The 12,377-nt window shown below is 40.3% G+C and overlaps 1 protein-coding gene across 1 annotated transcript in view; it reads left to right on the forward strand.

The window, feature by feature from the left end:
• The window catches only part of KCNK10 (potassium two pore domain channel subfamily K member 10), a gene marked incomplete at both ends in the record, with an annotated part of 65,716 nt that extends 54,054 nt beyond the window's left edge, over positions 1 to 11,662 (forward strand). The window contains 3 exons of the mRNA XM_082760614.1: positions 5,522 to 5,708; positions 8,874 to 9,016; positions 11,039 to 11,662. Of these exons, the coding sequence (XP_082616740.1) occupies positions 5,522 to 5,708; positions 8,874 to 9,016; positions 11,039 to 11,662 (954 nt within the window). The remainder of the gene's footprint in view (positions 1 to 5,521; positions 5,709 to 8,873; positions 9,017 to 11,038) is intronic.
• Positions 11,663 to 12,377: the final 715 nt, after the last annotated feature.

Below are 12,377 nucleotides of genomic sequence, written 5' to 3' on the forward strand. Positions count from 1 at the left end.
ATGAACAATATGATGTCCTGCACAGTGATTATCCCACTCTACTCTCCACTGGTGTGTCCTCACCTCAAGCACTGTGTGCGGTTTTGGGTGCCAAAATGTAAGAAGGATATAGAAGTATTAGGGTGTGTCCAAAGGAGGGCAACAAAGATAATGAAGGGTCTGGAGTCCTATGAAATGTGGCTGAGATTACCAGGTTCGTGCAGCTTAGAGAACTGGAGACTGAGGGGAGGCCTGCAGCTCCCTCACGAGGGGAGCGGAGGGGCAGGCGCTGAGCTCTGCTCTCTGGGGACAGTGACAAGAACCGAGGGCATGGCATGGAGCTGGGACAGGGGAGGGTCAGGCTGGGTGTAGGGAAAAGTTCTGCACCCAGAGGGTGGTTGGGCACAGGGTCAGGCTTTCCAGTGATTTAGGGGTGGTTGAGCCAGGAGTTGGACTCATGATCCTTGTGGATCCCGTCCAGCTTGGGATATCCTATGATTCTGTGATGCTGCCTGTTTAGCACTTAATCACCTGAAGAGTAAAATCAGCACCTTCATCAGTAAATGGAGATGACTCCTCATAGGTTGTTATATCATAGAAAACTCTTCATTCTTTTCTTAGATTTCTTTCTTAGGCATTTTTTTTCAGATTTGCTCTAGTTAGATTTTAATTGAAGATTCTCTCATTAGCAAGCACTAATTTGTTTATAGTTGATGAATGGCTCACAAATCATCTGTTTCATAAATGTAGAGAGAACCTGGTTGATAAAATAGCAACAAAAAAATAGAAAACATCCCTTTCAAAAGTTTGGGTGTGTATGACATGCAATCCTGTACCTGGAAGTAACTATCTGTATTGGTGCTTGAGGCAGATCCTGCTGAGAAACTGGATTTAAGAAACTAGGATTAAGTGACTGAACATTTTTTTTTCCCCACTTAGACTGTGCAAGATAAGCATGTTGTTTGACCCTGATCTGCAGGTGTGTGGTGGTTTCACCCTGCTCCACAACTGCTCTCTCACTTCCCCTCCTCAAAGGGAGAGAGGGGGGAAGTATGGTGAGAAAGAAAAAGGCTCATGGGTTGAGATAAGGGTAATCTAATTAAAGGGGGAAAAAATTAAAAAAAAAAAAAAAATAAGGAAGGGCTATGTGGGAGCAAAGAAACATAGAAAACAATTATTCTCTACTTCCCCTTAATGAGCAGTGTTTGGCCATACCTTGGGAAGCAGGGCCTTAATACATGTAGCTGTTGTTCAGGAGGACAGACGTTTTCATAATGATAGCCCCCTTTTCTTATGGTCAGCCATAAGAAAGCAGGAATGCCATTTCTGTAGAGTGCCCTGTTTTAGTACATTTTAGGCCATGCTGAGCCAAACTGTTCTTTTCCCTTATGTTAAGGTTGGATCACTATTTAGTCACAGAATCACAGAATCACAGAATTTTTCTAGGTTGGAAGAGACCTCAAGGTCATCGAGTCCAACCTCCAACCTAACGCTAACAGCCCTCCACTAAACCATATCCCTAAGCTCTACATCTAAGCGTCTTTTGAAGACTTCCAGGGATGGTGACTCCACCACTTCCCTGGGCAGCCTGTTCCAATGCCTCACAACCCTTTCAGTGAAGAAGTTCTTCCTAACATCTAACCTAAAACTCCCCTGGCTCAACTTAAACCCATTCCCCCTCGTCCTGTCACCAGGCACGTGGGAGAACAGGCCAACCCCCACCTCGCTACAGCCTCCCTTGAGGTACCTATAGAGAGCGATAAGGTCACCCCTGAGCCTCCTCTTCTCCAGGCTGAACAAGCCCAGCTCCCTCAGCCGCTCCTCGTAGGACTTGTTCTCCAGGCCCCTCACCAGCTTCGTCGCCCTTCTCTGCACCCGCTCAAGCACCTCGATGTCCTTCTTGTAGCGAGGGGCCCAAAACTGAACACAGTACTCGAGGTGCGGCCTCACCAGAGCTGAGTACAGGGGGACGATCACCTCCCTAGCCCTGCTGGTCACGCTGTTCCTGATACAAGCCAGGATGCCGTTGGCCTTCTTGGCCACCTGAGCACACTGCTGGCTCATATTCAGCCGACTATCCACCATCACTCCCAGGTCCTTCTCTGCCTGGCAGCTTTCCAACCATTCCTCTCCCAGCCTGTAGCTCTGCTTGGGGTTATTGCGCCCCAGGTGCAGGACCCGGCACTTGGCCTTGTTAAACTTCATGCAGTTGACCTCAGCCCATCGGTGCAGCCTATCCAGATCCTCCTGCAGAGCTTTCCTACCCTCAAGCAGATCGACACACGCACCTAACTGGGTGTCATCTGCGAACTTACTGAGGGTGCACTCGATGCCCTCGTCCAGATCATCGATGAAGATATTAAACAATACAGTTGTGAGTTCATGAGAACATCAAGCAAGTGGGAAAATGTTTCTATACCATGGTGATTAAAGCATCAGACTGGAAAAACAACAAATGTATCAAAAAGGTGTAAGATGGTTGTACCTATGAAATATACTGCCCTGAAGGAAAAAAGAAAAAAAAAAAAAGAAAAAAAAAAAAAAGCTTCTTTAGCAGAACTGATCTTATTTTGAACTTTTTTTTTCTTCTCTTCTAGTGAATGTACCAGCCTAATTTTTTAGACTCAGTAATTCAAAGGTCTGAGGTATGAACCTCTTCTGATTTCTCACCCTTTAGTGGCTTTTTATATAAAATATATATTTCTTTTAATAATGAGTTGGTACAGTGTAATACTGCAGTGGCTTAGACTAATCTTGTCTAAATTGATATAACTATCTATGGAATGGAAAAGCTGTTTCCTTATTTTTGAGTAAACGTGCAGCACAGCACAATGTTCTTTGTGGGGAAATAGCTAGGTCAGTTCCATACACAGGAGAAACATGCAAACCAACCCTTTTTTATATGTGGTTACTACAATGTACATATTCCATGAATAATAACATTTGTGCTTTAGCGTTTTTTAGATCTGTACCATTTATACTCAGAATGTCTCCAGATCACACATCTATACTCTGAATATCACGTTATTGTCCAGCAAGTAATTATGCTTCTGAGTCTTACATTTGTGCTCTTTTCATTAGCTCTAAAAATGCTATTCCTTCTTCACCATTGCTTTCTCAATTCAGTTCTACCAGTGGAAGAATAAGAAAATAAAAGATCCTCAGCTGCTTCGCTTTTGTGTGTGTGGCTGAGGTGCACAATAACAATGAGTCAGGCCTTCTGCAGATTCTCTATTTAACAGTGTTACCATTTTTACTTAAAACAAAAAAAAAAAACCTCCCCTTTCCCCCCAAAACTAAAAAAAATAATAATAATGAAATAACATTCAAAAAGACACCTTTGGCTGCATTCATCACTCATGAACAAGCAGATATCCTGAACCTTTGGTACTGATTTGTGTATCATTCCTTCCACTTTTTTTCTATCTTGAGACAAGACAATCTTGATATATGTTCAAATGCGCTTTATTGTTGCTACATAGGGATTAGAGGAAGGGTTATTATGTACAATTTGCTTTATTAGTAGTGTTTGGCAGGTCTGAAGTGCTTTTTATTGAAGCATTTCCAGTACTGTGCAGCACTGCATGTACCTACCTACATTGTAGCTAGGTGTCGGCCATTTCATTTTTACGTATTGGGAAACTGAAGCAGTTAGCAGTGAACAAGTCACTGTGGTCAAACAAGTAAATAAACAACCTAGTTAAATCCTTGTCCTCCATGAAAAAAAAGCAAGTTTACCAACCTAAGATACCATATAACATCTTTATGATCGGTTACTTTCCTTTCTCTACATATACAGTAAGCCTGAAATCCTACCAGTGTTAATGTGCATCCATAACTCTAAAAAAAGCTAGATAATTCATTGCATTTTAGAAAACTGCTCAGAATGACTCCCTAGGAAAAGAGGAAATAAGAAATCAAGTCAGTTTGTATGTTCTTGGGTTGTTTAACTCCTTGGTACTTCAACACAATTTTTTTCTGTGCCTTGTATTTAATTAATCTTATATATAACATTGCATTACTAATCCTATTTAACTATTTCCATGCAGCCAGACACAGAAAACAATGCACATATACAGAAAATAAAAAATTAAGAGTAGAGGCAATCTCAAACAGTTCCAAAACTAAAACTTTCTGAAATACCATATATTTATGCTACTACCTGGATTCTAAGCACAGAGCATCCAAAGCCAGCTGCGTGTCTAATAATCTGACAGATCTGTAATCTGACATTGTACCTTTAAAAGAAATGATTTAGTGGAAACAATACTGCTCACAAAATTATTGGATATTAACTAGTTCAGACAATATCCCTTCTATATATTATAAAGATCACTTCTGAAGCCTCTTATTTCCTATCTAGGCAGTGTCCTAATCTGGAATGAAATCTCATTTCTGAATTAAGGAAGATGCTTGATTTGGAAAACTAATTTGGTAATATGTGACTTACAGTGACCTCCGCATTCATTTTCAAGGAAAAATACAGAATTTACACTGTCAGTGCAATTAATGCACAGTAACATTTCCAGTAGTTTCCAGGCTTCTTGTGAAACTGTTGAATTGCAAGTTCATCTGAGTACAGCATAGAAATCTGAAATAAATCTGTCAGAGTCAGTTGTGCATATCCAGGCTTGTATCAGTATTACTGGACACAAAACCCAGTATCACAGTATCACTGGAAACAAAATCCAAGTTTATACTAAATAGAGAGTTTATATGATCTAGGAGTGTAAAATGTTGCAATTACACTGCTTATATTTGTATTTGGTTTATAGCAGCCAGTAATGAATGTACTATTTGTTCAAGAGCTTTTCAGCATGTATTTACATATGTAATTTTATCTCAGCTTATGTGGAATTTGACATAAAACCTGTATTTCTGGAGTGAACTGATAGTATAGCTATCAATTTCTGAAAAGAAGATTTAACCTTCATATTTTGTGAATGAAAGCTGGAAATCCTGGGTCAAAGGAAAGTCTAGAAAACCCCACAACATGGGTTATTAGTAAATAAAATCTCTCTCTCTTTCTCCTTTTTTTTTTTTTTTTTTTTTAAGGAAAGGTTTATTTTTGTTTTAGTCTCAGTCTTCCTGCTGAATGCTTGGGCTGGTGAGGCAATATGGCCTTACATACATGTAAGGCAGTGTGTACATACACCTTTACATACCTATACTACATATTACATATATGTATGGGGCTGTGAACATACACCTTTTCTTATATATTGAACCCAAACTGGAGTGTACTGAGCCTTTCTGAAGCTCAATACTGGTTTTCCAGGATGTATTTCTTGTAGGTTAGTAACTGTCTAGTGAATGGAAAATGGGAATCACCATTTTTCTGTGACCAGTCATAGAAGTTGACTATTTCCCAGGGAGGATTCTCACTTAGTGAGAGGGAGCATTGTGTTCTACCTAATAAGCTCACAAATGGATGGAACAGAAATACCAGATTACACCAGCATGATTTGTCTGCCACTCATAAGGTATACAGTCCCAGTAAGATAATCATTTTTTCTTTTCTTTTGTTATTTCCATTTTCTAGAAAAAACAGGTGAGCCAAACAAAGATCCGTGTGATCTCTACCATCCTCTTCATCCTGGCTGGCTGCATTGTCTTTGTGACCATTCCTGCAGTTATCTTCAAACACATCGAGGGATGGACAGCCTTGGAGTCCATCTACTTTGTGGTTGTCACTCTGACTACAGTTGGCTTTGGTGACTTTGTAGCAGGTGAGCAGCATTGAGCCTAGGTGCTATGCATGAGGTCCTTGGCTCTTAGAATTTGTTTTCTGGTGTGGAGAAGGGACATTTCACAATATATTATATCCAATGAAATTAAACTAGGTGTTTCAGTTGAGGTTAATGTGCAATAACATGCAGAACTCCAGGCTGATTTAAGACCCAGGTACCTTTCCATCTGCAGAGTGCAAGCTTTCAGCAGGGTAGATAACAGGAGTCTGGGAAGTCCTGATTATCCCTTATCGTGCAATGAATTATGCACAAGTCAAATGACTTTCCTATTGAATTCAGGATTTGTATTAGTCCATTAGGTCTCAATATGAGGCTGATTGCTGAAGCAAGTAGCCAAAATGATGAACGGACAAAGCTCTTACAAGTTAGGGTTGAGCTATAAGGCTGGAGAAATGTCTGGTTTGATGCAGTACTAGGCTGCTAAAAACTGTTGCAGAAACTGCAGCATTTCAGAGGCTGGATCTTGTTCTCCAGCCTTGGCAACAATTTCTACATTGCAGCTACCCTGTTAAGAAGAACTCATGTAGGAAAGGAAAGGAAAGACTAATAGGGTATGTATGCATCTCAGTGCTGGAAGGCTGCTCTCTGTGATGAATACAGTACTAGCTGGAGCTATAAATATCCATCCTTATGAATTACCAAAGAAGAAATCAGGATTGTTGGCTAGCGAGATGAGAGAATTTTTTTCAGTCTTTTCATTCTACTGCCTTGCTAAGGAAAAGCTGGTTAAAATAAGTGGAATTTCTTTTCCCATTCGAGCATGACCTCTACTCCTCATTCCTGTTAGTGGTCCTAGTTAAAGGCATTAAGATGCCTATGTTACAAAGAGCCATATTATGCTACTGTTTTGTTATTTCCTATAACATCAGTGGAATATGAATGAGTTAAAAACATCAAATGAAACTACAGAGATATGTAAAGTTTTCTTTGCTGAAGAGCTGTAGACAAGTCTTTTGTAGACAAGACTCTCATCCTCCTTTTTTTTTCTGACATAGTGGTATAGAAGAAGTGAAACATTGAGGAAAAAATCCACTTTAACCACTTAAGTGTTAAGTAAGAAGCTCACTGCTATTCTGGCTTTGTGGTATCACAGTATGAAGTAAAAATAATTAACAATATTCTTCTTAAGCATGTGGCACTTTGGTAATGTTTTCTTTAATAATATATTTTGAAAAAAATAAATTAAGTTGTTCTATATTCAACATGATTGGGAGAATGTAATACACAGCTGGGTTGCTACTAGTGGCCAAGATTTTTCAAAAATCAAATGGGGACCCTGAATAAGAACACTTCAAAGATGGTCTCATGATTAAGAGCTTAAGGCAAGTGATCACCAGGAGATTTTGATTTTATTGCTGGTTTTGAGAAAGATTGTCTGTCACTTTTATTTCCTGTCACTTTATTCTCTCTGTATCTCTATCCCTTCAACATCAAAGAGAAAATGCTGTGTCATAAAGCAGCATCAGTGGAGCGATGTTGATTTATTCCACCTAGAATGCGTCCCAACTCTTGCCAAATTGGGAGAGTTTTTGTAGTACTGTTGGAAATACAATTAAGGATGTATTCTGGAAAAACAAACAAACAATCACCGAATATTTGATAGGCTGAAAAAAATAAATGTTTTCATACTTTTTCAGAAATCAATCGCCTGATTTCTACTTAAGACAGACCTAGACAATCTGCTTTATAGCGAACTTATGCAGGGATGCGTGTGATCAGAACAGCCTCATTGTACCATAGCAACAGCTGTCCCCACCTACCATTGTTTTGCACTCTTGAAGACTGGAAAAAGAGAGTGATTCATGCAGTGTATGGGGAGAGATTAACATCAAAAACAGTATTTGGGTTCCTGCCAGTGCTCAAATGTCTGAGCTTTCATGGGGATGTTCAGTGACTGTATGCACACTCAGGCTCAGTCTGGGTAAAATTAAAGAGTTATAAAATATCTCAGATTGCAAAATTCTCAGGGGGAGACACTGAGCCATGTCATCTGGGGAATTTAATATAGGAAAATCCTAAAAGCTCTCTGTTGTGATAAGGAGGTACAGGTTGGTGTCCAGCTCTCAAACAACCAAGATTAGAAAATACGCATTCCTATGTCCCAGGCAGGGGACTTAGTCTTTCTTGCAGTGCATGTAGCACTGTGATAGGTCTAGAAGTCTCAAAAGTGAGGTTGTAGCTGCTTTCTTTTACAAAGGTTTATCTTGTTCTGTGGTAGGTAGCAGCCTAGGTGCTACTGTATTTGTTTTAGGCCCTTCACTGGAGTTGCCAAATGCTCACATATTTGTTTTACTAGCTCTTCCTGAGACTTGCATGAAAAGCATCTTAGATTCCTGCTTGTCTGAGCACTGGTACAGGTTGCTTGGAGATGTTGTGGAGTCTCCCTCCTTGGAGATATTCAAAAGCCTGGGGAACCTGCTCTGGGTGACCCTGCTTGAGCAGGGTGATTGGACCAGATGACCACCAGAGGTCTCTTCCAGCCTGAATCGCCATTCTGTGTTTCTGTGATATTTGTTGCTTCATTTGACCCATATCTCCTCTAAAGTCATTGGCCAGAGAATGCATCATATAACTGATATCCAAGCAGACAGTATATTCTTATTATCAGAATTTGTACAGCATTGACTTTCTGTCAGATACTCTGATTTGGAGGGGAAGGCAAAGTTATTTTTCTGTCTTATACACAGAGGTCTCTGAATCCTGTATTTAAAAACAAAGAATCTGGAAACACTATCACCTGAGGGGGTTGAACTGTGAAGTATCCAAATTACCAGGCTGCAGGCAGTTCAGGATAAGGGAGACTAGCTGTATTATATTTTTTTTTCTTGAAAATGTGTTCGTGCTGTTGCAAGTACTATTGAAGCAGGAATTTCAGAATTGCTTCAGACTATCAGCAATTTGAAGAAAAAAGTTTACCAGGTGCTCTGGCAGGTCATATAACAGCAGAACAATATGCAATTTTGAAGAATCTTAAATCAAGAACAGACTGTTCCTCCCATCTGACAAGCCTCTCATCTTTTATTAGAACTACAATGGTGTTGGCAAGAGTCAAAAATATTTTAAGGAATTTCTCAGAATTTCAAATATTTTGGCATCAATTTTGGCATCTCATGCTTCCTAAGCATAATTATATGCTTATTGCAGGAGGAAATGCTGACATTCATTACCGGGAGTGGTATAAACCCTTAGTGTGGTTCTGGATCCTTGTTGGCCTTGCCTATTTTGCTGCTGTCCTGAGTATGATTGGAGACTGGTTAAGAGTCCTGTCCAAGAAGACAAAAGAAGAGGTATGACATAATATCTCATTGGTTTTTCATTTTATAAGAGAGCTTTAAGTGCCTGATTCCTGCTTGTCTAATGAAGGATGCTCCTCTGCTTGACCAATGTACAGTATTGCCTATGGTTTACTCTACTGGCTATCTTTGCTATCCTGTTAGCTCTGATCTTTACCTTTTTCACAAAGGGTGGAAAAAAGCAACTGAAGCAAACCTATGTTGTTACACCTCTATCAGTACTATTGAATACACAGAACACACCAGTAGGATTGCAATTATGAAATAAGCAAGACTGGCCTTCACTCTGAAGCAAGTTTGAAAACTGTCATAAAAATTTCAAGTGCTCTTTCTTCAAAATGAGAAGTGCATGGATTTTTAAGACATTAGTTGGATCTGTTCCTTATTAAACAATAATTTGCCTTTAAACCAGTCTTCAACACTGAGTTTTCCCACTTTTCCCTGTGTCAAAGAATATGGTTCTGAGTAAGGGTTTAGATTCAGGCCCCCGTGTTTTTAAAACTTGAAGCAATTGAGTAGGTGGCATCAGGGAAAACATGATTAAATACACTCAGAACATGCCCTCCATGGTTCAAAGACAATATTGCTAGTGCTCAGAATAAGAGTGGAAAATGAAAGGTAATTGCTGTAGCTCTGAAGCTGAAGCCTGCTGTGGGGGAGGTTAATATAATTTCAATTTTTAATGCAATCTCCTCCTGCATTTCTAGCAAAGCTAACCTGGCAGGGTCAACTAAAGAGCAGGAATAACCAAAATTTGACAGAGGCAGTGCTGTTTATCATTTATGAAGGCAGCTGACCCACCTGAGGCCCAGTGCAGCTCCACGAATGAAAGGGGAGAATATCAGCTGTCAGGCTGCTCAGTAGCAAGACAGCGCTTGGCTGTAGCACCCAGAGGTGGGAATTTGAGCTCTCATGGTGGATGTGAGATAACTGCTACTACAGGTAGTCCAGTTCTAAGAGGACATCTGTTCACCTGGACCACTGGATGCAGAAATGGAGTTCTGGCCCCAGCAGCCCAAGGAAACTGTTGACCTTAGTGAGCTGCTGCAAACATTGTACTCCTGAATCTGTTCTCCTTTAAATGAGCTTTAGAAAAGGCCTGTGTTGACTAAGATATTGCTTGGTCATGTCTTTTTTTGTGTGTCTCTCAAGAAGAAGTATTTGTTCAGCAGCCATTTCAGTGCTTTATTCTTTGTTGTTATTGTTCTCTCAGGTGCAAAGGAGTAAAAGAGAACAGAACAGTGAGACATTTAAGGACATCCTTGTGGTGCCCACACAGAATGTTGATGTGTTTTGAAAGCTCCTCCTTCAGGAAGCAGCTTGCTTATTGCTGGCTTGAGGGGGTGTTATTTGGACAGTTATGCAATGGGCACCTCCATTAAAGACAGCTAGAGCTGTCCTGGAGAAGGAACACTAGACTGGATGCATCAGCAGATTTTTGGAGTATTTGAAGTTACCTAATAGGTATTCCCAACATTAATTGCTTTGTGTCACTGAGCACAACGTTCAATGGGAGTGAACAGCTCTGCCCATGAGCAATACAGAAAAATACATTGCTGTATTGCTACACACTGGTTGCTGTGCTGTTCTGAGGCAAATTAGTATAAATATATGTAAATAATTTTGCCCACTCCTGGCTGTCTACTGCTGATATTTTAAGTCATTAATTTTATTCTTAATCATGGAAGGATTAGCATGGAGACCTCCTGCCATGGAACACAGCTTATAAAATCTGTGGAGTGGCAAGAAGTGAAACTGGTAGCCCAGTGATATGCCACATAAGTTATTTACTAGTCATGTGTTGGTATCTTTAGACCTTTCCTGAGTATAAACACTTTGCTGCTGAAGTTTGGCCTGGATGTATGCTTTGGACCTGGGACTGGTCTCTGAATCTATGCCAGACAAAAAGGTGGTTATGCTACTGGGAACGATTCGTAGGAATGAATGTCACTTCATTTTGTGTGAGTGTGTTCTTTCTTTATTTATTTTTATTAATTTATTTTTCTTGTTGTAAAGGTTGGAGAAATAAAAGCCCACGCAGCTGAGTGGAAAGCCAATGTGACAGCTGAGTTCAGAGAGACACGGCGGCGGCTCAGCGTGGAGATCCACGACAAACTTCAGAGGGCTGCCACCATCCGGAGCATGGAGCGTAGGCGCCTGGGCCTGGACCAGAGAGCCCACTCCTTAGACATGCTGTCTCCAGAGAAGCGGTCTGTCTTTACGGCCTTGGAAACAGGACGCTTCAAGGCTTCATCTCAGGAAAGCATCAACAACAGGCCTAACAACCTGCGCCTTAAAGGGCCGGATCAGCTCAACAAGCACGGGCAAGGGGCATCTGAGGACAACATCATTAACAAGTTTGGATCATCTGCTAAGATGACCAAAAGGAAAAACAAAGACCTCAAAAAGACCATCCCTGAGGATGTGCGTAAAATTTATGAGACCTTCCGAAACTACTCCTTGGATGAAGAAAAAAAGGAAGAGGAGACAGAGAAGATGTGTAATTCTGAGAACTCTTCTAGCACTGCAGTCCTGACCAACTGCATCCAGCAGCACTCGGACCTGGAGAATGGAGTGCTCCCCACTGAAACCAAAGAAAGGGAACATGAAAACAAAGCATTACTTGAAGACAGAAATTAAATGTAAAAGATGCTTGACTTGAATTAACAATGTTAGTGTTTTATATACATATATATATTGAGACACGTGCCTTATACAGACTCCTTATTCAGTCTGAATTATATAGCATCGAAGAATATTTCACTGTGCCATAAAGACTCAAGCTTGCTCTGCCAAAACAAGTCAGGAACACAGCACTGCAGAATGGCAACAGAAAACTACGCACATGGAAATTTCAGCCTGTATAAGATTACCAGGGCAAGACGCAAAGGAAGAGGCTGAACCACAGCGATACCAGCAGAGTGATATGACCATGGCATAACATTAGACAAAAGGCAGCTATGTAAGAGGAGCCTTTGAAAGCGATAAAAAGGAGTATATCTTTGTAATGGAGTATGTATTCATTAAGCCTTCCCCTGGTGATTAAAAAGAGGAGAAATTATTGGAGTGAACTAGAAACATTCAGTAAGGCTTAGTTTATGTTTTGGCACGTGATCCAAGCTGGATTTTTTTTTTTCCATTTTTGAACCAGATGCATTATCTTTCTAAACTCCAAACGAATGTCAATGGACACAGCCACCAGCTGGATGCTGGTTTGAAAAATCAACAGAGACATATTTAAGGGTCGGATTGCTCTTTTCATTAAAAAAAAAAAAAAAAAGAAAGAAAAAAACTCTGTGGGTATTTATCTTAACCAGTGGAAAAAAAAAAAAAAAAGAAAAAAAAAAAAAGAAAA

Source organism: Aythya marila, assembly GCF_965140915.1.
Source record: "Aythya marila genome assembly, chromosome: 5".
NCBI lineage: Eukaryota > Metazoa > Chordata > Aves > Anseriformes > Anatidae > Aythya > Aythya marila.